The following is a 26482-nucleotide window of genomic DNA, read 5'->3' on the forward strand; positions in this document are numbered from 1 at the left end:
ATTGCCAATACAAGGTACTGTTACAGTCTTCATTAGAATATTTTTGGTGGACAACTCCATAGCTTATGTAAGAGAAATCAGACAACTATAGTTCTTGCATGGAACTGTAGCCTTGACACACTAAATGTAGAAAACTATATGTGAATTTGGAGCTACCTGAAAAGAATGAGCCAGATCCTGAGCTGGTGTGAATCAACTTAGCTCTATGGTCTATAGTGTTGCTGTGTGAGTTTTCACCAGCTCAGGATCTGGTTCAGTATATTTAGTGATTATTCATCCAACATTGTTTTTTGTTGTTATTGAGTTCATTCTGCAATTTATGGCATGTCCCAAACTCTCCTCTCACTTAAAGCAGTGCAGTTTTACTGGCTTCATTAGAGTTATCTCTGTGTGAATGAGGGGAGAATTTCACAAATGACTTCCAGTGTGCCTATTGGAGGGAGAGAAATATATTTTCCAAAATGTATGTTTTTCACAGTTATCTTTGAATGTTATTGCAGCCTTGATTGTCAGATTAATTTGTAACATAACTTGTATTATACAGTATGATATAATACATTCATCTAACAGTCAAATCTGGTTGAGATTTATGTAAACCTCTGTACTTTAAATGATACTGACGTCCTTTACAAATAGTTATAAATTATGAGAATGGATTTTTTGTTCAGTTTCTGGCACTTGGCTCACAAAAGCAATCAGTAGCTGGGCTTCTTTCCTTAGGAGAAAAAGAAAATCGAGGTAGCTTGGATGCTAAGCTACCTCCCTTAATAGAGCAGTTACACTAGCACGAGGTGGATCTGTGTTTGCCTGCACAAAGTGAGAAATTTGGTTGCCAGCACAAATAATTGTAACAATTTGACATTCAGGGTCAAAGTCCGCTTTGAGATCCAACCCCTGGTCCAAATCCTACTTGAGTCAGTTGGTGCTACACCTAGTAATTGAGAATTAGAATTTGACCCACAGCCATAAATTGCTGCTAGTGTCACCGAATGGACAAAGAGCTGACACAGAAGTGAAATATCATGGCAATTTATGATGACTGTGTACTGTGGGGCTGGGCAGAAAGCTCTTCTTTCTCTCCCCAATTCCATGCAGCACAAACATGATTGGCTGTGGGGGGAGTGCCCCTCAAAAACAAGGACACTGAATTAACTCTGAAAGGGTTTTAGCCAATGACCAGACAGGAGGTGGGATGATTCATCAGCCTGGGAAGATTTAGAGAAGGAATAAAGAAGAAGCTGGCCAGTAAGCAGTAGACCTGAGCTGGGGCAAAGAGAGAGACTGAACCTGGAGCTGCTTGGAGGGGAGCCAGTTGCTTGCAAAAGAGGACTTTCATAAATGCACAGCCTGGAGTTCACAGGACAGTTGAGACCACTATTCTGAGCGCACAGATTGGACTGACCCAAAGGGGAGAGGATGGGATTGCATTGGCATGGGGCAGAGAGTCTGTGTGTGTCTAGCCAGCCAGTGGGGGAGGAGCTGTGGCTCTATCGGGGCAAGAAAGTCTGTATAACCCCTACTAGAGATCCTGACCTAGGTCTTCTCCTGGTTTGCTTGGGTTAGATAACTATTGTTCTATTTTAAGTGTAGTTCATATTCCAGCTCTGATCCCTTTTGTGTTTGTGCAGAGGTGTGTGGCTGGGACCTGGGACCCCTCTCCCAGTTGTTGCAATCCCCCACCTTACAATACTTTCAGATAGGAAATATTGGTAATGTATTTAATGTACCTAACCTTGGTATATTTTTAGCTATCTGGACAATATACATTATTTGTCAATAAAGTTTATTAGTTAAAGCTATTTTTAAACTGAAGAAATATTACACAGTGAACAGTTCCATGTGAAAACATAGTGCTGATGTTACAAAATGCAGAGATTAAAAATGCAAGAGAGACACTTAATACGTTGTTGCCCTACAGTGTTGTGAATTTGTTTATAAAATGTTGAATTTGCTACATTGCTCCCTAGATCAATAAAACAATATATTCTTAAATAATCTGTTTGTACTGTGACTCTTAATGCAATGATTTAATATTTTTCTAATTACAGATATCTTTGAGAAATGCAAATACAAGTAAATACATACTGTGTGTATGGTCGCGCAAGCCAGAAATTGAAAAATGTCTAAGAACGACTCAGAAGATTAATTGTTTCTAATATGAAATTCAGAGGTCACATCCACTCTTTCCTAGAGCTGGTCAAATTATTTACAAGCCACTTTTTGAATTATTTCATGAACAAAAATAGCAAGTTCAGCTTGCTGTTGTATTCAGACAGGTGCTGAGGTTTTGTGAAAATGTTAATATCTGAATAGTTAAAATTTTAATGGTTTTTAGCACAAATAATCATTCTTTAAAAAATTGTGCTAGAAGTGCTTGGGATGAAATTTGTACAAAGAAATTATTCACCGAATACCTGTGACACAGAATTACATTTAGTCAATTCAAAGGTTTGTAAATTAGAGAAATGTGTTGCAGTGGCTTAGTGCTTGCAGCCATTGCCTCAGCTTCCCCCTTGCTAGTTGGGTAGTTTACCCATCCAGCTAAACCAAAAACTCCACTCCTTCCATGTCAACAAGTTAAAAAATTTTTTTCTTTCCCAGTCTTTACCTAGGGTGCAGGCTTTTTTCTCCTCATGGTGGAACTGGACATGATGGGCAGAAACTTGGTCAGCTAAATATGCAGATGCCCATTCGGGGGCTCAAGCCTTTCTGCCTCTTTGCCCAAGGCCATTCCTTCACCGTGCTCAAACTTTCTCCTGTACTGGGCTTCCAATACAAATTCTCAGTCAACAATATTTCCACAGATACATAAATCCAACAGTTCTCTTCCTAGGCTTTCACAGGGCCACCCAGTGCCTCTCTTGGGTTCTTTATCCTTTTGTCTGTGAGTGGAGCAAGGTAGAGCTCCTGCTCCTTCCACATACCTCCCTGTTCTGACGAAAAAGCAGCTTGTTTGCATTCTGGTCCCGTTTTCCAGCATTTTTAACTATGGTACTTTTATGACTTCTATTACAACAGTATCAGAGTGCCTTAGAATCTTTTGATCTATTTATACTCACACACCCCTGGGAAGCAGGAAAGTACTGTTAGTCTCATTTTATGAATGGGGATTGATGCATAGAAAGGCTAATGGCTAGATCCACAAAGGGATTTAGGTGCCTAACTTGCATGTAAGGCACTTAAATCCAAAAGTGAGCTGCTCAAAACCCCTGCTAGGGTTCTGCTAACCCTGTAGGTGCCTAAACTCCCTGGATACTTAATTTTCTGCAGGTGAGCATTGAGTGCTGCCTCAGTCCTGATGCCCAGCATATAGCTCATGCCTAAACCCTATCTAAATTCTGAAACTCTGCATTCCCCCACCTATCTTGCCTGGGGGCCCTCAGTCTGGTAGGTGTCTCAGAGCAAGCTTACTGGATTGAGCTCTGCACAAAGCACAACCAGAAGAAGTGGTTCCACTGATCCATGATGTGGGAGGCTGTTGGCCAAATCCCTCCTCTGCCTGATTCACTGGGCCAGAGTGTAAGAGCAAGAATCATTCTAGCCAAAGGTTAGGGCAGCCAAGACCACACAGGGAGTCTGTGGCAGAGTAGGCTAGGGATAATAGGCTATTTCTTCCCATAGCCTATAATCCAATGGTCCCTCTGGGATGTACAACCTCCAGAATGCCATTGTTTTGGGTGAAACAGAATACTGCTGCACACCTGTGGTCTGTTTGTAAAAGGCCATGTGTCTCATTACAGGAGTAAATTAGTGAAGGAAAGGAAAGTCACTGGGCATAGAGATAGTAGACCAGGGGTCAGCAACGTTTCAGAAGTGGTGTGCCGAGTCTTCATTTATTCATTTTAATTTAAGGTTTTGCATTCCAGTAATACATTTTAATGTTTTTAGAAGGTGTCTTTCTGTAAATCTATAATATATAACTAAACGATTGTTGTATGTAAAGTAAATAAGGTTTTTAAAATATTTAAGAAGCTTCATTTAAAATTAAATTAAAATGCAAAATCCCCAGGACCGGTTGCTGTGACCCGGGCAGGGTGAGTGCCACTGAAAATCAGCTCGTGTGTCACCTTTGGCACGTGTGCCATAGGTTACCTACCCCTATAGTAGAGTATCAACCACAGAGAGAAATGAAAAGGTCCCAATGCAGAAGCCAATAGTAAGGAAGTGGTTAAGAAAGAGGATGTTGGGAGGCATAACAAGTGAGAAAAAACAGTAGGGAAAATTGAGTTTGGAGACACAGGCGGAGTAGCTGATGGAGAGCCTTTTGAAAATTAGGAATTTGAATATATGTTTGAGACAGCAGATTGCAGTTCCCCTAACTGAAAAGGGTACCAGTTTCTACTTGTGATACCACAATTTGTGATAAAAGGAAAGAAATATCAGACATAAGTCTCTCCTCAATTACACCAGATTTACACCAGTGTAACTCACTTGGGCTCGAGTCACCATTTCACAATCACGCATATAATTGTAAGATTCATACTTAAGTGAGGAGAGATCAGGCCTATTTCCTGGGGTGGGGGCAAAGAGGGAAGAACAGAACAAAGGAAGGGAGATTCTCTTTTGCCTATGCCCTGAAGATTTCCTTAAACATAAATCTTCATTAGTTTGTGCAGGGCCCCACACTATGCAGATGATTTGACTATTGCGAAACAGGGATTAGACATTTATTAAAAAAGGGACAGATTCTCAGCAGGTGTAAACTGCTGTAGCTACATCGACTTCAATGGAGTGCTACCACTTTACATCAGCTAAAGATCTGGTCCAAAGACAGAAACAATGTTGACATAGTGAGTACCCATTAAAGTAAATATTCAAGTCAGGCAAACATTGCATGCAAAATATTTAACACAACTGGAAGTGCTGGTTTTTACCCTAGCAGAGCACGCACATTATCCAGCCAGCCAGAATTACTCACACATGTACAGCTATTGTGCTTTCAGGTAAATAACTTCCATTATTTTAATTGCTATCAAATAAAAGATTGGCAATATCCACCACACAATGCATGTTGATCTGGTTATGGGTTGTGTTATATTGCTGACAAATATTCATTTGCTGCTCCTAAAATTTGCAGCATAACATTTTTAGAAGTGAAGAATTTAAGATTTTATAAGATTTCATATTTTGCTAAAATACTAAGGATGAATGCAATGCCTACATGATTGCTAGCAGCTGTTTAGATTAAAAACCATTTGGAAATAAATGACTAGCAGGAGATGGTCATATTGGTAATGCTGAAATGTATAATTAGCAGGCCAGTTTGGCTCTCAGTTTGATTAAGTGAAAATCCAGGATAACTCCATTGGAGAGCCGAGCAGAGTTTGTCCCAATATTTGTAAATGTAATTCATTTTTGTAGTCAAACACTGTATGAAACTTCTGCTGCTAATGCATGCTATCGTATATACCAGCACAGTCATTAAAATTGTATCCTATGACTTTACATGTTATTTAAATGACTGTCTGACAGAAAAATTGCATGTAAATCACCCAATAATGTGTAGCTTTACTACTCTTTAAGATTAATTGCATCACATGTTAATTATATCCTAAAGAAACATTTTGATGTATTTATTTTTTAGGATGGTTTGGATTTATCAGACCTTTAATTTCATTTTCTTATTCACTTCAGTTTACAGTGGTAAGTTTATGCATACTTCCTAAAATGTGCACACAGTGTAATATAACTTTAAAAAAAGTAAGAGTAAGGGGAATCATATTTATGACAGCTTAAATACTTGCATGCAAACTGAGGGTCCTAGATTCTGCTACTCTTATCCCACATTGAGCAATCCCATTGAATCGCCCTTGAGATCATGTTAGTAAAGATTGTATAGCCTGGCCTGATTGTACAGTAGACCTGATTCTACTGTTACACTGATATAAATTAGGAGTAACTCCAGTATAACTATTATGAACCAGTGCAGGTGAGATTAGAATCAGACCAAGTATATGTAGCTCAGAACACTAGGACCCAGATTCTTTGCTGCAGCTGAAGAGTGCACAGCACAGTTCCTGTGGGTAGCGCTTCTAACCCACCTCTTTTGCTCCCATGATCCAGGGCTGACTTTCCTCCTAGCCAGTCACCCAGTTTAAGTTAGAGCAACGTAAAGCTGCTGTAACTTGTGCTGGCTGTCAAGGGATCTGCATAGCAGGAGCAGGAAATTGCTGTAGCTTTCCATGGTGTGAGGAAGCCACAGACAAGTATCCTTTCCCCTGGTCACTCCCCAATGCTAGCAGGTAGGAGCAAGGGTACAGTTTAAGAACGGTTCAGCCAAGCAGCCATATTGAAGAGAGAAACTTGGCCTAAAAGTAAGCAACATACTTTTAAAAAGCTTCAGTCTTACACATTTCTTTGGTGACACTATTATGCTTTATTAAAAAAAACAAACAAGCCAAAAAAAAAAAAAACACAGCTGAGGAAACAGTTCAGGATACTAGTAGCATCCTTTTAACATCTGCCTATTATTAAATGGAAAATTCTATTGTAAGAAGTCTGAATAACTCTAAAACCATTTATCTGACTGTGCATTATGGTTCTGTTGAAGTAGCTGAAAGGTAGCAATCAGAGAAAAGTAAAACTCTTGTGTACATTTTTCAATGTCAGCATATGTTAATGATTTACTTCACTTGATTGACAAACGTTCCATCATGTTTCCATGATGAGCTCTAGGCCAATAAGTTAGGAAGCATAAAACTGTAGTTGGTATTTCTCCTAATGAATTATCTATTTTCACACAGGATGGAGTTAGCTAATAGAGTATTTAACAAGAACAGACTGACAGATTCATTTAACATTTTTAAATAAATGTATTTGGAGTGGAAGCTCTAGAAAACTAAAAGCTTTGAACTTTGTCAAAAGGTTGTGTAAGCAATGTCCCCTACTAAAGTAGAGCACCCCAAAATCAGAATACTAAATTCTTAACTTCTTCTGTAGTCTGTACAAAAAGGTAAATAAGTTACTGAGCATCTGAATCAGATAATTAGTACTATTTAAAAAATGTATTTACTATGCTAAATGTTTCAAATTGTAGCAGATGGCATTCCTTTTGTTGTCATAATTAAAGCTTATGGAAATAAGTTCTAGTGATAATATATTTTCAGAAAACATATACATATACACACATACAGAGAGAGAGAGAGAGAGACCATAGTCACATGCTATATTTATAAAATGCTTTTTTGCATAAACAAAGAGCTGCACTTATTTTTTGACAAATTGTGAAAGCCAAAATAGCTTGGATCCTTTCCAACTGAATTCCTTTAAAATATGTATTTTCACTGATATACCTAATCCCCTAAAATATGTTTTATAATAATGTGTATTAATGCGTCCTACATTTAATATGTTAGGAGATAAAAATGGTTTTAAAGTCCTGGAAGGGGTTAAGATTTAAATAGTTTAACTGAGATGAGCATTTTTAAAAGGGTTAAACTTAAATATATTTAATTTTTTTCTTTTGTTTAAAGTGTTTTGAATATAGTTTTCAATTCAGTGTGAAGGCTGTCAAATAACAATCAATTACAGTAATCAATTTAGTAAATATATTTCACTGGAATTTCTTTCCAGTCCATATAGAATAGAATAATTTCCCTTTATCCATTGTTTCTTTTAATAGTAGAACTGCATCCTGAGGAAAACTCTCATATATACAGATGGATATACATAGCAACACCTCTTAACATTCCAGAGGGCAAAACAACAAGCAGCATAGTGTATGCATCGCTAAACCTGCATTGTATGTGTTTTAAAACCGAGGGCAAGTCTACGCTAGAAGTGCAACATTGGTGCAGCTGCGCCGCTTTAGTGCTTCTGGTGAAGATGCTGTATGCTGATGGGGAGAGCACTTTCCTGTCAGCATAATTACTCCACCTCCATGAGAGTCAGTGGGAGAGTGTTTCCTGCCAACCTAGCACCAGTTTAGACAGCGCTTAGGTCGATCTAACTTGCATTGCACAGGGGTGTGTTTTTTTTCACACCCCCAGTGACGTAAGTTAGACTTAAGTGGTAGTGTAGATCTGCCCTCAGATTTAGCACCTACCCCTTTTTTGAAACATATGAACAGATCACTGCAGCCTTTATTCTATTATTCACACATACAAGCTATGTGGATGTGTTTTGCTGTAGAAGAGTTAATACATGCTTGATGAGGTGTACCTATAAATTTGAGATTATATTATCGCTCTTTAGGTTCTCTACAGTTCCTAAACTTTTACTTTTTCACTTCACTTCAAGTTCAGTATTTAGTTTTGTGTTTCGAGAGTGTTTCGTTCCTTGGTATAAAGCAGGTAAAGCTAGATCCTGGATGGATTAAGAGGAAATAGAGGGTCCATCAAAAGTTGGAGTCCACTGGAGTTATGCAGATTTCCACCACATGTGAATCTGGCTTCAGGACCCTGCCTTAGTCCTAGACCAATATGGTCAACATATTGTGAGATTTACCACCTTCAGTAATACAAACTAATGCATTTCACTATTCTATATCAGAATGTATAACTCAGATCTATGAAAATACATACTTCGAAGGAGGAGATGTGTCTACAGTTTTCACACCAAACCTTGATTACTGTCGAATAGTGTGTACTTACCATCCTACGTGTCTGTTGTTCACCTACCTTCCAGCAACATGGACTAAAGACCCTGTCAAAAGGTAACATACCACGTCTCTGTAACAGAAGCAGATTTTTCTGTGTTACGGATGCGAAATGTATTTTAGGTACTCAGCACCACTCCATCAATGTAATATTATTACATAGGAAATGCTGAAATGTGCTTAAAGGAAGAACACAATGGTGGCTCTCACAGTAGAAGAGCAGGTTGCTTTGGGTAACACTCACATTTCCTTAGAAAGGATCATCTAAAGCAGCGTTTCCCAGACCTTTGGAAGCTGAACTTCCCCCTCAGGAAAGGAAACCACTTGTGCACTCCTTCAGATCTGCTGTGTGTTGTTAAAGGACTACTCATTTTAATGTCTAGATCTTCTTTAGATACTCCCTTCCCATAGCTAACCCAGCATGCACCCCTCACAGTGGGGTGTGCCCTGCACCCAGGGATATAGCAAAAAGGATTATGCTTAGACCCCACACAGAGTATTCTAGAGGTATTTTGCCTCCTTGAGCCACATGGCCTCCTGGAGTCCCCACATGAATAGTAAGTGCTGCCAAAAATGGAGCATGGACTACACAGCATGATCCAGCCCTAAGATTTTAAATCTGCAAGCATTTGGTGCCTAGATATAATGATGCTGGGGAATTTGGGAATGCCTAGATTTCCTTACCCCAGAACACCCCTTATGCTGGAAGGGGTCAGGAAGGGCTAGGTTAGGGGACTCCATAACTGCTGCCTTAAGGCAGTTTTAATTCTTCTTGCACCAGAAGGGGCTAAAGTGAGGCTGAGGCGCTGGCCCTGAAAGCACATTTTGCTCTTTGAGAATAGAAACACTGAACTAGGGTGACCAGACAGCCAGTGTGAAAAACTGGGATGGGGGTGAGGGGGGTAATAGGAGCCTATATATGAAAACGACCCAAAAATCAGGACTGTCCCTATGAAATTGGGATACCCTACACTGAACACAAGCTATTTTCCATGCATTTGGGCTTTGTAGGTTAATTTGACCTAACACTGCTTTTTAAATACAGGTTTACCTGCTTCTTGAAAGACAGTGATACTGAAATATTGCCAAAGGTGGGCATGGCAGGTGCAATCTCTGGACATTCCTTAAAACAATGTAACACACAAATCAGGGGTAAGATATGGTTATTCATCTACTGTGAAACTGAATCTATTTTACAGTGTGTCACACAACATATATTTCAAAGAGTTAGAATGGAACTAAAAAATGAACTAGAAAGATAACCATGGTGGATAATCACTTCATGGGAACTCTTTTCAGTAACAACTGACAATTCCTTTCCTAACTTCTTTTTGAATCCCAGATCCCTGACTTCTAGATTCCCAGCAACAGGGTAGTAAGGAAATTCTATCAGTACAACTTTATTCTTCCACTTGGTTTAATTACAAGGCGGAGCACTCTGCAATTCTATGCTGCAGCTTTCCTGATTATTCTCAAATATATTTTGCTCCTCCATCTGAGTACTCTGTCATTTTTACTCCATCCAGTTGCTTATGAGATATTTGGCAATGTATGCCCCATAGCTCTATGGAGAATACGTCAGTCAAAACAAAAGCACATAATATTGGCTCTCTGTTGTTCCTGTGTGATGCTCCCACCTTGATGATGCCCTTTGAGAAATCATTACTGAGTTCATCTTTAAATATTTAACCCAGTCTGGGAGTCAGTGTGCCATATCTAAGACATATCAATGGATGCTTGTTTTAAATCCATTATTAAAACTTCTTCATACCACCATCAAGATGACACCAAGCTGAGACTATTGCTCAGCAAAACAGATTTTGCATGATTGATAAATGCTTTCACTGCACATGCGAGATTATATTTTTTGCAATTATTTCTTTTAGGAACCCCTTGCTGATATTGGGCCAAGCAGAGCCTGGCATATGTGGGCACAACTCTATTTTCTTCATTGGAGAGATGCCTGCTTACATCACTGTTAAATGTGGCCTATTATATAACACTAGACTGCAGCTTATTCAAAATTCAGCATCTCACCTCTCACAGGCACTCATCTGACAGCATTCACTACTATCTTGAAGTCGTTTTTTGTTGAATTATGTACTGATGCCAGAGTTATTTAACTCATATTCATAATTCTAAATTGCTTTTGCCCAGTCTAATAGATCTTGCTATAAGGGCATTTTTCCTGCTGTTCATTCTAATTAATGCCTCTGGAGTTATTCTGGAATCAGACTAGTGTAGTTCAAATCAAAATCTGGCCCTTTGCCTTCATGATAAGGAAACAGCTCTGGCTAGCTGACAAATGTGCTGGGTGAATACAACCTGGTGCCCCAAAATGTAAAAAGTAAAGCCTCCATCTACTGAGGAGGGTGGGGGGAGAAAGAGAGATTTATTTAAATTTCTTTGGTCCAAATTTTCCCTTTGGATGCATGTGAACAACTCTGATGGACGCCAACGGGAGTTGGCTATTGTGTCTGAGGACAGAATTTTCCTGTTAAAAGTGCTGGTTTATGCTTTTTGAATTTTGAAAGTAGAAAGACAAACTCTGATGTATCAATGTGAGCTGCCACATGGTTGAAATCCCATCACGGTGACTCAGTGATCTGACTGTCCTCAGCTCTTTCCTCTTGCAAAGACACAGATGCATCTTTAAGACTAGATTCTGTCACTCTTACTTGTATCAAGTAGCACCTGACTTTGCAATCCCAGTGTTATGAATAGGGCTATGTACAAAATAAGGTGCTACTCAAGTGTATAAGAGCTGCAGAATCAAGTCAATAAGGTTGCTTCATGTGAACTGCTGTATCTTTGGCACTTCTAAAATAGAATATATTCAGAATAGTAGTTTATTTGTATTCCCCAGCTTGCAGCATGGATGTCCATACAGGACTGGATATGCAAGGGACAAATTATAATGTAACTACTGCTGACAACTATCAACAGTGTCAAAAAAGATGCACCAATGACGACAACTGTTATTTTTTTACGTATGCTTCAGGAGCATTTCACAGTGCAGCTTTTCGGTAAATAACATTTTGACTCTAACTGAACAGCAGTATGGGTTAGCACTGAAATTTATAGGCAAAATTTAAGAAAAGGGAAGCTAAGGAAATAGCATTTACATTGCATTGTTCTCTTCAAAATGTAGAAATTAATCACAAATATCTTTTTCCCTATTCAAATCAGGTCTAGACTTATTGGTAGAAAAAGGTCTGTAGTGGTTTAACTTGGATTTATTCCTGGGTGAAAAGGCAAGCTTGGTATTACAATACTGGAGAGTCTAAAATGCAGGGGAGATGTAAAGATTTCACGTAATATTGGCTATCATTCTCTGGTTAATTACAAGTTATTGCCACCCCTCTTTTTCAGTGTTCCCATCTGTGAAATGGGGATAATGATACTTCATTCCCTTGTAAAGTACTCTGAGATCTCTAGATGACAAATGCTAGATCAGAGAGAGGTGTAATTGTTGTTAAAATGGAGATATTGATAAATTCTAATGTTATTACTAGAGTATTTTGTTTTATTTAATAGAAAAAGCAACTGAGGAAGCTATGTCCCTGAGCCTTCACTAAGCTCCATCTGCACAGCACCTGAACAGTATCCCACTGACCTCAGGGATCCACATGCATTCAGCTCAGTGCAAGATCAGGAACCTAGGATGAATTTTTAAATTATTATTGATTACTACTATATTATTGCCATTAGTGTTGCTATGATTAAAGTTTGTTATTTTTTCTTTGCTGGCATATTTAAAAATGTAAATTAAGTTTCAATTATAATAATACAACTTCTGATGCGCTACAGAAAACTTTGATAAATATTCTATTCCTATCTTATTACTCTATATTTGAACAGCACAATAAGCTCCTGTTCTTGGCTGTCCAATTCCATTCCTACACAGTGATATTCCCAGCAAGCCAGACTGCTTAAGCAAACCAATGTCTGTACTTTGCTTCCTCTCCAGAGGCTATGAACAGAGTAATTGCCAGCAGTTACAAGTTATTACACAGCTTTTTTCTAAGCTAGCACATTTATTTGTAAGGTTAAAGCATTACAAAAAACATATTAAAAATAATAAAAGAACTTACACACATGCTAAAAAGCTTACCATCGGTCACCCATTAGTTTTACAGGGCCCTAGAAGATCAAGTCCTTCCAACCTTGATGCAAGGGTTGGGTTCCCCCCCTTGGACAAAAAGTCCTACCCATTTTCTGGATCAGAAGGAAGGCTGCAGGTCACTTTAAACTCCAGGTTATTTATCCAAAAATCCATTTTTTTGTCTGGCACAATTTCAATATAATCCTCTGAACTCCCAAGACTCATATCACATCTCTATTCTAGAAAGGTTCCATACAATCCTGGCCCACAAAAATACATAAACTTTGCATTTAATACAATAAGGTTTTTCCAAGGATATCACAGGAAACTGCTATGTTTGTCACAGACACTACCATAATAAAAATAATTACTAATAATCAAATTGCACTATTAGTAAATATCTTCTGTATTTTTCTGACCCATCACATATTTTTTGAGAAATTTACATGAAAGTTGGACCTTTTAAATATAACATTTTATTACTTTCATTCCTCAACACAATATGTCAGTGTGTTCATTTGCCAACCTATATTTTTAAGGCAATATTATACCAGATACTTAGAGACAATAATAATTTTCTGCTAACAGGAATATTGAGCTGTTCATTTAGTTCATGCTTGTAAAATGCTACTATATGAAGTGCTACTGTTTCCCAATGCACCCCAAATCCTGCAGTAGCTGTGGGTCTGTAGCTCTCAATTTCCCTATTTATTAGGCTCAAAGTCCTTTGCAAACTTTTAAAATGGTGACAATTATGACCAGGTATCTGGGCTCCACTTCTTCCCCTGTATTTGGCTGAATATTCTTCCTCTCCGTCCCATACATTTAATTTAAAATGCACCACAAAGAATCCTCTTATGCTGCCCAAAAATCCCAGGGAAGGCTCAGTGCACAGTGGTGAATCAGGATGAATAGGGATCACTTACTGCTGAGGACTTGAGTAAAACACTGTTTCACAGGCTACTCCACAAAGATCTGGTTAGTGCTCTAGGAAGTGATTAGAAAACAGGGTACCATGAACTGGGACCTGAGAAGTTACATGATTAGTAGTTATACTGTGTTTGTGCTGTGATCCTGTCAGATCTTACAAGCTAAACAGGGTTCAGCTAATCAGTTGTTGTATGGGAGACTCTGCTCTGCCAAACTCCTCACTACCTGTTCTACGCTGTGTACTGTGGCAGGCAAGTAGTGCTGGTGCAAGAGCAGAGAGCTACCTTGCTCAGGGAGAATTCTCCGATGGCCATTTCTGCCAAGTTTAAGTCCACTTGAGTAGCACAAAGTTGACTTCTTGGATCAAAGAATCTGGTTTGTTGTCTTACTAAATACATTTTTCCCCCCAATTCAGTAAAAAATGCTTCTTGAAAAATAGCAGGACGGGAACACCAACCAGTATAAGACTGCTTAATAATGTTGTATCTGGATTTTCATTAAAACCCTGCCAACTTTCTCAAACAGGTAACTATTTACATCTATTGATTTAACTTAGATTGAAAGCAAATGGAACAAGGTATTCTATAAAGACCTCATGTGTAGAAGCGTTATATGCATGATGTAAAAAGACAGTAGTATCAACTCATTCCTTTTTTAGAACCTGTAGCCAGTAGTAAACTTCAGATTACAGGATCTGACTTATTTAACTTCTCTTTCTTATCATTGCTATGGAAAATGCCTTTGGAGATGAAGATCTCAAAATTTTGTTTTTGTGCTTTACCTTTGTATCATGGATACAAAAACTGTAAGATAAAATTCCATCAAAATCAGAAGATCAGGAATAGAATAAAGTTTGCTGCTTCAAATTATGTGCAGTGTATACACTTGGGGCTTGGCTACACTACCACTTAAGTCAATGTAACTTATGTCACTCAAGGGTGTGAAAAAGCTACCCCCTGAGCGATTCAAGTTGTATTGATTTAAAGCAGTGTCCACACCACGTTACGTAGGCAGGAGCTGCTCACTTCCGACATAACTTCTGCCTCTCATTGAGGAGGAGTAAATATGCTAATGGGAGAGCACTCTCCCATCGGCACAGCACATCTTCACCAGATGTGCTACAGAGGTGCAGCTGTGCTGATGTAGTGGGGAAGTATAGACTAGCTCTTGAAGATCTTTAAAGCAAAGATAAAACTGATCAGAGAATAAGTTCTCTGTAAAATGCGGAAATCCTGTTGCTAAGCCTAATGTACGATTTGAGCCTGTTCCTACTATCCAGGCAAAATTCTCCAGACTACAGGCTCAGATTCTGGGTATTATTCCCTCTTGTACTTAACTGTAACATCCTGCTTCATCCTTTTCTTATCTCTCTCATCCTCCTCATATTGTCTGGCATTCTCCTATCTTAGTTGTGACATTTTTCTTCTTCATGCATTATCTTAGTTCACAGATTCATAGACTCCAAGGCCAGAAGAGATCTGTGATCATCTCTCCTGTATAACACAGGACCTAGCACTTCCTTTACTAGAAATCTCTTCCCATAATTGTAACACCATTTTGGATTTCTTGATCTTTCTGTTATTTGTCTTTTTCTGCATTAGAGTGTCTTATCGGACTCTGCTAGTCCCATTATAGAAATATTATCTGGAAACGATCTCAAAAATAGTATAATCCAATATTAATATTATCAGTGATGACACCTGCTCACTAAAGTGTAGAAGATAATGAAGAGGAAATGGAATGGGGTGTGAATAAGAGAGATGATGTTAAGTCGTATCAGTGCCCATGCCAGCTGTAAAGCAGTAAAAACTAAGGAATGGCTTTTCACATTGTCCAGTTTTAGTTTATATTAGATAGACACAGACATGTATATAGAAGAAAATCCATTGACATTTAGTGAAATCACACTCACTGGTTTTAGCCATCATAGATGGGAGGCTAAAATATATGGCAATATAATGTGTTTAAGTATGAGAAAAATTTGAGACCAATTTGAAGTCTTATCAAAAGAATTGCATGAGTTACAGTAATTGTGATGTCACAAGTAGTTATCACAAATGTCGTGAAATCAAACTGCTAAGTACATTTGAAAAATATTAGGGCTGTCAAGTGATTAAAAACATTAATCGTGAATAATTGTGTGATAAAAAAATTGTGATAATCACATGATTAATCTCACTGTTAATAAAATACCATTTATTTTAAATATTTTTGGATGTTCACTACATTTTCAAATATATTAATTTCAGTTACAGCACAGAATACAAAATGTGTAGTGCTCACTTAATATTTATTTTTTATTACAAATATTTGCACTGTAAAACACATTTTTTAAAATTCACCTCATACAGGTACTGCAGTGCAATCTCTTTATCATGAAAGTTTAACTTACAAATGTAGAATTATGTACCAGAAAAACTGCATTCAAAAATAAAGCGATGTAAAACTTTAGAATCTACAAATCCACTCAGTCCTACTTCTTGGTCAGTGTAAATGTGCGGGACTCACCCTTGTGGCACCTCCTACTGGTTATCTCAGGGAATTAGCATTTCCAGCCTCCAGAGCACCCTCTGCAGGCCAGTGTCTCACTGCCACTGGCTCCCATGTCCCTCCCAGGACCCAGTGTCCCTTGTCTTTGGTATGCTGCCTCCTGCCAATATCCCTGCAAACGCAGGGTCTTCCCACCCAGGGGAACCCCCAACCCTCTATCCCCCACCTTGCCTCAGTCATGGGCTACTCACTATCTAGCCCCTGCTCATTGCAGTGTAAAAAGCCACTCATCATAGGCAAGGGCGGTTTGGACTTGCTGCCTCTGCCTACCCATGGGCTGCCCCCTGCAACCCCAGTACCTAATTGACCTTCCACTAGGCCACAGCCTGGGGGTTTCCCTGCCAGAGCTCCCCAGCTCCCTTGGCCTTCCCCAAGCCCTGCTCCACACCTGGTACTTTTTCTGAGCTCCCTGCAGCCAAGTCCCTCCCTCTCAACACTAGAGAGAGTCTGTCAGCCTCTGGCCCTTAGCTTTCTTATAGGGCCAGCTCTGGCCTGATTGGGGCACGGCCCCAGCTGTGTCTGCTTCCCCCAATCAGCCTAGATTTTCCTTCCCTGCCACAGCCCTCTCCCTGGGCTGTTTTAAACCTTTTAAGGCAGGAGTGGGTGACCACCCCATTACAGTCAGCCAATCACACAGACAAACAAAGTTGGTTACAATTTGCAGGAGATAATGCTGCCTGCTTCTTGTTTACAATGTCACCTGAAAGTGAGAAAAGGCATTCATATGGCACTGTTGTAGTTGGCGTTGCAAGATATTAATGCTTCAGCCACCATTCCAGAAGACATGCTTCCATGCTGATGATGGGGTCGCTTGATAAAGATCCAAAGCAGTGCGGACTGATGCATGGTCATTTTCATCATCTGAGTCAGATGCCACCAGCAGAAGGGTGATTTTCTTTTTTGGTGGTTTGGATTCTGTAGTTTCTGTATCAGAGTCTTGCTCTTTTAAGACTTTTAAAAGCATGCTCCACACCTCATCCCTCTCGGATTTTGGATGGCACTTCAGATTCTTAAACCTTGCGTCGAATGCTGTAGCTATTTTTAGAAATCTCACATCGGTACCTTCTTTGCATTTTGTCAAATCTGCTGTGAAAATGTTCTTAAAACTAACGCATGCTGGGTCATCATCTGAGTCTGCTATAACATGAAATGTATGCAGAATGCAGGTAAAACAGAGCAGGAGACACAATTCTCCCCCCAAGGAGTACAGTCACAAATTTAATTGATGCATTATTTTTTTAACGAGCATCATCAGCATGAAAGCATGTCATCTGAAATGTGAGCCGAAGCATGAAGGGGCATACAAATGTTTAGCATATCTGGCATGTAAATACTTAGCAACGCTGGTTACAAAAGTGCCATGTGAATGTCTATTCTCACTTTCAGGTGGCTTTGTAAGTAAGAAGCGGGCAGCAGTATCTCCCGTCAATGTAAACAAACTTGTTTGTTTTAGCGACTGGCAGAATAAGAAGTAGGACTGAGTGGACTTGTAGGCTCTAAAAGTTTAACACTGTTTTGTTTTTGAATGCAGGTATGTAACAAAAGAAATCTGAATTTGTAAGTTACACTTTCACAATTAAGAGATCGCATTTCAGTACTTGTATGAGGTGAATTGAAAAAGACTATTTTATCATTTTTACAGTGTATATATTTGTAATAAAAATAATAATATAAAATGAGCACTGTGCATTTTGTATTCTGTGTTATAATTGAAATCAATATTGAAAATGTAGAAAAACATCCAAAATATTTAATATGTTTCAATTGGTATTCTATTGTTATGTGTGATTAATCATGATTAATTTTTTTGAGTTAACTGCATGAGTTAACTGCAATTAATTGACAGCCCTGAAAATATTTGTCTTTTTCCTTTTGCTTCTTGACATATATGAGAAAAGAAAGAAAGAATGAAGGAGCACAAAGAGAGATCTTTTTGTAAGATGTTCATAAAAATATGATTTCTTATTAAAATCTTATGCTATCCTTCAAACAGAGAGGAAAACTAATAAGGTTTGTATATAAATGCATCTCAGTTTTCTGATATCAGTAATTACTAGAGTTTAGATTTTTTTCCCCTTCTTTTATACAGATTGTCGTATGGACATTTTTCAAGAAACAACATTTTCAGGAATTGATCTTACAAGTGTTTTCACTCCTGATAGCTTTGTTTGTCGAACAATTTGTACTTATTATCCAAACTGCTTATTCTTTACCTTTTTGACCAGGGAATGGGAAGTAGAAACACAAAGGTGAATATGACAGTTAATTTTTAAAATTCTAATTAGAAATATTAAAAATACTTATGTCCATTTTAAATAACAAACAATAAAAGTTCTGGACCACTCTTTCTAGGTTTCAGAGCCCTAGCTCCAGCCTGAGCCACAACTTCAAAGCACTGTCTACACAGCTATTTATAGATCACTAGTACAAGCCCGGCTAGCCTGAGTCTGTCGGTCCAGGCTGGGCAAATTGCTGCTGTGGGTTGTGTAGACATACCCATAAAGTCTTATGTGAAAAGAATGTTGAGGTCATAAGCACCAACTTCCTCAGTTCTTGGGGGGTGCTTGACCCTACCTTCGCCCGAGGCCCTGCCTGCGCTTCACCCCTCCTTCGAAGCCCCCCCATGCCTGACTCTTCCTGCCCCTGACACTGAGCAGCTGATCGTGGCGTGTGGAAGGCACTGGAAGGAAGAGGGAAGAGCTGATCAGCGGGGCCGCCAGTGGGCAGGAGGCGCTGGAGGGAGGAGGAAGGGGCAGCACTGATCGGTGAGGCTGCTTGTGGTGCTGAGAACCCACTATTTTTTCCCGTGGGTGCTCTGGCCCCAGAGCACCCACAGAGTCAGTGCCTATGATTGAGGTTGCCATTTCAAGGGTGCATGTGCAGACCGATGGGCAAAACTACTTTGGAAAGCTCTGGCTCTGGGCGCATGGCATATGTGCATAACCCTCACTGGAATACAGATAGGGACCACACATCTCAAAGAACCTCCAGTTACAGGTAAGTAGCCTCCTCTTTCCTTGCAAAGCTAAGGCTGTGCAGAACCTAAACTCACCCCTTTTGCATAAGCATTATTACCATGCAGTTTTTAATAGCATAACCGCACGGCATTTCACAAAAATACTACCATACACTTTTATATCTAGCACCTTTGATGTCGAACCATGGAATCGTAGCATTCTCTTAATGTCTTTTTATATGGAATTATTTTTGCAGAAATGTAAAACAATACAGATAAAAAAGGAGCTTCACTTGCTAGGACTTGGAAGCGCTGCTGCTTTTCAAAACCTTGGTAATAACAGGCCAGATCCACAGCTGGTACAACGCTGTGCTATGCCAATTTACACAATGTCTAATTACCCTAGAGCCAGACTGTGCAATTTATAGTTTGATCTATACTGAGGGGGCATTTAGTTTGGGAGATCAGTGTTAGGCCATGTTCAGTGACTTAATACTATTTTTAATTTTTCTTTTAGAAATCTTTGTTTCCTTAAGACCTCGAGAACTGGGGTACCACTTGCACGTGTAGAAAGGGAAAATGCTATGTCCGGTTTTAGTCTTCTAAACTGCAGAAAATCTTTTCCTGGTAAAGCATGCATTACAATAAAAACCCACATCAATTTCAATGGTTAATTTTAATAAGCAATAGAAAATTAGTCTGAGAATGGAACACCAGTGCAAGGAACATGTTGCTTTATTGACATATGCAATGTTAATGCCTTACAGCCTGCCATTCCCGCATTTACATGGACACAAACTTTTTGGGAGATGAATTGAATGTTACCTATGTTAAAGGACACAAAGCTTGTCAGCAAGTTTGCACAGACAAAGTCCGCTGCCAGTTTTTTACTTATTTTCCACTCCAAGAATCGTGCAACAAAGAAAGGTAAGATAATATTTTGTAATGTTTTAAAGTTTGCTGAAGAAGTCAAACAGCAAGTATATTAGGTAAAAAATTATAATTTAATCTGTATATTCATCTGATCTACAGTAAATGCAAATGCTCCTTGAGAATGTCGTCAGATGGATCCCCAACTGGAATAGTGTATGAGAAAGGAAGGATCTCTGGCTACACATTAAGATTATGTAAAAGAAAAGCCAGCACTGGTAAGCAAAAGTTTCACTTACTAAAGCTGTGCAAAGTTAATGGACAAAATTCCACTATGGTGTATAGCTCCATTGACGTCAATATGAGTAAACCTAATTACCACAATTATTCACATAAATGGTATCTTTTTCCATGAATAGTCCCATAAGGTGTTGTTCCACAAGACTAAGAGTGGCAAAATCTAGTGGTAAATAATGTGCACAGTGTTAAAACAATAGATTTACACTGAGATCATACTCATAAAGGAATCAGAATTCAGTAGGTGTCACTCTTCCTCTTAGTACTTAGCTCATGCTACAGACGTGGCTGAAATTCCACTGGTGGGTGAAATGTTTCCAACATATAGTTCATATATCGTTTGCAGAACACTTTCAGATCTTTTGGGATGCAAACTGCTAAATAAAGCTATACAGGCTTTTAATTCTTTCCATAGTGTGTACGCAACCATCTAAAGTAAAAGTTGTCGGAGGGATGGATTCTCTCCGTGGTGAATGGCCATGGCAAGTGACCTTGCAAGTCAAGTTATCTACTCAGAGACATCTCTGTGGAGGATCAATTATCAGCAATCAGTGGATTCTAACAGCTGCACATTGCATTGATAAGTGAGTACTACTCATAGAGGAATGAATTAGTGTAAGCTCTTTCTGACACCATGTGAGGTCTCAGTTAACACCTGTCTTTCACAAAAAATAAATATAAATAGTAAAAATGAGGAGTAGGGAGGAAGCAACTATTTTAATGAAACCAATAAGTGAGATTTTTAAAGCAGAAAATTCAGGTTTCCACAACAACTGGAGCTCTGAAGTATTGTCCTGTATGAGAAGACACTTCCTGTACCAATATTTTCAGTAATTTATAATGTCTTTTAAAACACCACAGACTGAAATTTCTCTTGTTTTCAGCTGAAAGGTGAATTTCACTGGAAAATGTTGTCAAGTTTTGTGTAGCCACTGTACAGTGAGTGTGAAAAAAATGTATTTTTCACCAAGTTATTTCCCCCCACAAAGGATGCTGTGTTCCGAGGGCTTTTGTTGAAGACAAAATTTGTCAAAGACTTGGACATGAATGGAGATTAGTGTCTTTGACATGTTTAAAAAAGTTTGCCTACAGATAAAGTGTTGAATAATTGCATACAGTGTTGAACATGAACTGTATGCTAATCTCTGGGATTGCTCTAATCTGTTCTATTCTGTGACAGCTGGTTATAGCCCCCAGCATCTGGTTGCCAGTTGAAAATAGCTAGAATACAGCAGCACTGTATCCCTGCACTCTTCTCTCCACAGCACATCCCCCAATGCTGGCTGTGAGACATAGGAACTAGCTCTTTGCTAGCTGAGGACTCTGCCATGCTAGCGGAACTCACAGCTGGCAAGATCTGGTCAATTTCCATTCTGTTTGCCTGGAGTAGTGTCAAGGGTCTGGAGCACCTCAGAGATTCTGCCCTACTCTGTTTAAAAGTTCCTGGAAACAGGGACTTACACTGGAACTGATCTCTAAAGCATAATTACTAGGGTGTTACATTTGAAATGCTTCAATTTAAGTGACTCATTGGATAGCCTGTCCCTCTTCTAAAGCTTCTTTGTATGAATCAGTTATTTTTATGTTCTAATTATTAGTGATTTGTAAAACTACCATGGAATTTAGTGCAGCCAGCAAGTACTGAATGCTAAAGTGCATAGAAACATACAACACATACCTTTAATGGTTGACAAGTTTGGGAGTACAGATGAAGCCATTAATATTTTGGAGACCAGATATACACAACGGACATTTAGCTGCTCCCTTTGCCTTATTGTGTCATCTACATTTTAAAAAAGCAGCTCGTCCTGTTAATTACTGATGAAACTGATGTCTCTGGATGTTGCCCCCAGTGCTGTGGGAACCATGCTGAACATGAAGGAGATGACAGGTGACAGGCCCAAAAGAAGGAGAGCATTGATCCAGTAACATGGCTACCATTAGTCACAGGGACCTCAAAATCAGGCACCTTACTCTGCAAGTAGTGTTACCTAAGGTTGTCAAACTCTGGCCCAGAGTGACAAGTCCAATAGTGTAAAGATTATCTTTACATGCATGTTATCAAAAGTTTATTTACAGGAGTAGAATCTTTCCAATGTTTTAAAAGACAAGAGGGCACCCTATTAAAAGAAAAATAGCTTTACTCCGTTGATGGAAAATTAGTTAACTGATATTTGCCAGTTCACATATAAACTTTCTGTAGGAAATCAATTTAAGATAATTTATATTTATATTTACTTAATTTATGCATTTACTGAACTTTTAACAATGACTTAATAGTATAATACTGAAATCACATAATTGCCTACAAAGTCACTAGTACATGCACTCATATGAAATTTGAATGTAGAGAAATGAACCGGAATTTTTCATATAGCTCTATGTAATTAAATTTTCTCCTTTATATTTACAGCAGAATTTTTAGTGGTAAGAGTCATCTTTATATTAGATAAGTCCTTGAATATACTCTACTGGAATTTACATTTTCAGTTCTATTTTGGCTAATAAAAAATGGCACACTGAATCAATGAAAAGACTCACATTGACTTCAGTGTTGGTTGGATCAGGCCCTTAGAAAAGAAAATAAGGAGAGTAGAGACTAAAAAGAGACCAGAAGGGAGAGATAGAAAGAAGATTAAAAGGGACCAGAAAGAATTTGACTATAAAGGAGAGAGAAAGCTGATGTGAAGATGGGAATATAAATGAGAAGAGGAACAGGAGACATGCAAAGCAGAGGAGAGGGAAAAGCTGAATCTCTTTTTAGTTTGACACTATGAAAAGGCAGCAATGGAAAGAATGGCATCAGTGCTTGCTTCTGTGCACCCATGGGTAACTGAAAACATTGGCACTTGCAAACAATATAAAATAGTGAAATTCTCTGAACTTGAGATTGCTTGTTTGTCTTTTTCCTTTAGTCTCGAGAATCCCAACATTTGGCGTGTTTATGCTGACATTTTAAAACTATCAGAAATAAATGAGGATACACCTGTCTTCAAAGTCCAAGAGATTATTATTCACCCTCAATATGTGACCGCAGAAACTGGATATGACATCGCCTTAATGAAACTTGATAAGCCTATGAATTTTACTGGTACATAGAATATTACATTATAATAAAATTATTTCTCTAAATTTGGAAGCCTGGTAGGGTGACCTAACGTAGTTCTCAGCACTGCTGTGCATGAAGCTAGGGTTCCATTGCTCGAATATACAGCTGATGGGTTCTGAGGGAAGTCAGAAATTGGGAATGGGCAACAGGAGATGGATTACTTGATGATTACCTGTTCTGTTCATTTCCTCTGGGGCACCTGGCATAGGCCACTGTCGGAAGACATGATACTGGGCTAGATGGACCTTTGGTCTGATCCAGTATGGCCGTTCTTATGTTCTTATGAGACTCACCCTGTTCACCTTGGACAGAAACATAGGGGCACTGTACAGTCTGCAGGGAGAAGCCTATGGAGAAGAATAGCATCAGGGCTTCAATGGGGACACAAAGAACCTTAAAATTAAATCTTTCTTCTCACTAAACTCGTATTTTTAATTAAATTTTAGATTTACAACATCCCATATGCTTGCCATCAAAAGAAGAAACAAACATAATTTATACCAACTGCTGGGTGATTGGATGGGGTTACACAAAAGAACAAGGTACAGACAAATATTTAACCCATGAATACCTATATTTCAAGGACCATATCATGCTGATACCTGTAAACAGGAACTGAGGTTTCACTCTACATATAAGGCAGTCATTTGCTCACTATTTTACTTATATGAGCTCCCACCAGAATGAGTGTGCATGAATAAGACTATTCCTAAACTATACAAAGACCCTTTATATTTATACATATACGTCTTCTAGAAGCTTTATTGATGTTACAACTGAGAGTGCAATTTACTCCTTGTGGTGTGTCACTTCACATTGTATTCTCAGTGAATTCCCAACAAGTCACAAATATACATCATATGCACTGATGGTAATGTGATAGTGAGGTAAATGATGCCAATTTGTTGGTCCATAGGATATCCATCCATTCCATAGTGCATCCATATACCTGTTCTACATTTAGGGCCTGGTCCTTCAAATGTTTACACATTTAGTATTTTTTCTTACATGGGGCTAGATTGCGAACTCCTTACTCATCCTAGTGAGCAGTTATTCACATGAATATTTCCCCATACCATTATGAGGACATGGTTCACAATCTAGCCTACTGAGTCAGCAAACCTCCATATCATGGCAGGAAATAGGGCGAGGGATGATATGTTTAATAAGTGGCTCTCAGAACATAATTATGATGGGTGTGAAGCTCTTGTAGAACCCAGAGTGAGGGGAAAAGAGATGATTGGCTGGCTGAGCTGTCAGTTACCCAGAGAGACAGGGATGGATCTTCTCTTCCTACCAAACAATTCTGGATAGGGGAGCCCTTTGTAAAACTCCCCAGCTTCCAGTTGAGAGTGGGAGTTGCATTAAGAAGGGTCACTTGGAGGAACCTGGGCCCACTGGAGTTGTGTTGTGGAATGTATTCCTTTAAAAACTTATTTTAAAAAATTGAGGTTTTTTTTTTAAAGAACCCTTCTGAACTTGGTCTTGCTGCTTATTGGACAATCTTGCTGCTGCACTTTGCCAGAATTATATAGGTATGGCTGAGGCCTCACTAAAAATCAGGTCCTTTTTTTTAATTCACTGATCTACAACTAAAAAAAACGGAGTAAATTTTTTGCTAAAAATTATGCACTTTGGGTTGAAATTGTCAAAGAAGACAACAATCCATGGCATTACTCTGGATTTACACTGCATTATCTGAGCAGAATCTGGCCCATGGCTCTTGCAAGTTCATGCTGAGTGGGGCTGTTCAGTGTGCCCTCTTTGTAATAACTCTACTTTGGGGTTCCTAGAGTTTTATTTTCCTTGTTTTGATACAAGTGACACTTCTGTGATTTTTGCCATGTATTGTGTTGCTTATAGGTCAAGTGCAAGATATTCTTCAGAAGGCTACTGTTCCTCTAATATCAAATGAAGAATGCCAGACAAGATACCAGCAGGACAGAGTAACCGACAAGATGATATGTGCTGGTGATAGAAAAGGTGGAAAGGATGCTTGTAAGGTAATGGGACGATAAGTGCACAGTCATGCATTCTAATCACTGGCTACAATCTTGCCTCAGCTATTAAGAAGTGGATGGGTGCATGGATATATACATGGCTATAACATAAATTCTCACTTGTATCTGCCAAAAGCATAGATAAGTGAGTTAAAGATTTCTTTTCAGCTAGCACGCAGGGACAATAATGCACCTGCTTTTTTGGCACAGTAGTGGTGGGGAGGAGATGGTCTCCCTAACAGAGGACAAACCAGATAGAAAGCTTATGTTACATTTGACCTTAGTCAAAAAGCTGAGGACAAAGGGATGTTCAGATCAAGATCGCAAGATAAAAGCCTGCAAATTGTCATCTTTTTTCCTCTCACTAGCATATAAAGGAGAGGAAACCCCTAATTAGAAATATAAATGTGTATTTCATTAGGCTTTAAACAAGAAGATGTAGATATTGGTTGGAACTCTGCTGGATAGTGTTAAGTGGAAATTTGTCTAACTGAATGAAAAATATGTAGAAGTTAACTTTCATGAAACACATGAGCCTGATACAAACTCCTGTAGCCCAGATCTTCAAAGGCATTTAGGTGCCTACCTCCCATTGAAATGAGTTGGAATTAAGCATCTAATAACTTTGTGGATCTGGGCCTGTGTTATGCAGTGCAATTCCATGGAAATGGATGGATTTGGAATGGTCTGAAATGGGAGTAATGTTGTGGTGAATCTGGCCCTTCTTTGTAAAAGAAGTAATAACCAAAATCATCCTTTGCACATCCTGTCTTTTTCTTCTGTGATACAGGGAGACTCAGGTGGGCCATTATCATGCAAACATGAGGAAATCTGGTATGTGGTGGGCATTACCAGCTGGGGTGAAGGATGCGCTCGCCCAGAGCAACCAGGTGTTTATACAAAAGTGGCAGAATATGCAGACTGGATTCTAGAAAAAACCATGTAACTTAAGAAAATTGTTGAAAATATGTGGATACCTAAATCATGGCATGAAACAATAATCCTGAAAGCAATTTTGTGACTTGTTGAAATATGGTAAATTGTGGTCTTCTTTCATCTAAAGCACTGC

The 26482-nt window shown here is 38.8% G+C and overlaps 1 protein-coding gene across 1 annotated transcript; it reads left to right on the forward strand.

Moving 5' to 3' along the window:
- Positions 1-4920: 4920 nt before the first annotated feature.
- Positions 4921-26359, forward strand: KLKB1 (kallikrein B1). The gene is made up of 15 exons (XM_050947739.1): positions 4921-4943; positions 5585-5643; positions 8491-8653; positions 9642-9748; positions 11463-11622; positions 14047-14156; positions 18271-18430; positions 19655-19764; positions 19905-20064; positions 20170-20285; positions 20720-20888; positions 23220-23395; positions 23860-23955; positions 25277-25416; positions 26204-26359. Exons 1-15 carry the CDS (start codon positions 4921-4923, stop codon positions 26357-26359), a joined length of 1905 nt encoding a protein of 634 aa, XP_050803696.1.
- The last annotated feature ends 123 nt before the right edge of the window (positions 26360-26482 follow it).

This window comes from Gopherus flavomarginatus, chromosome 3, assembly GCF_025201925.1.
Source record: "Gopherus flavomarginatus isolate rGopFla2 chromosome 3, rGopFla2.mat.asm, whole genome shotgun sequence".
Taxonomy (NCBI): domain Eukaryota; kingdom Metazoa; phylum Chordata; order Testudines; family Testudinidae; genus Gopherus; species Gopherus flavomarginatus.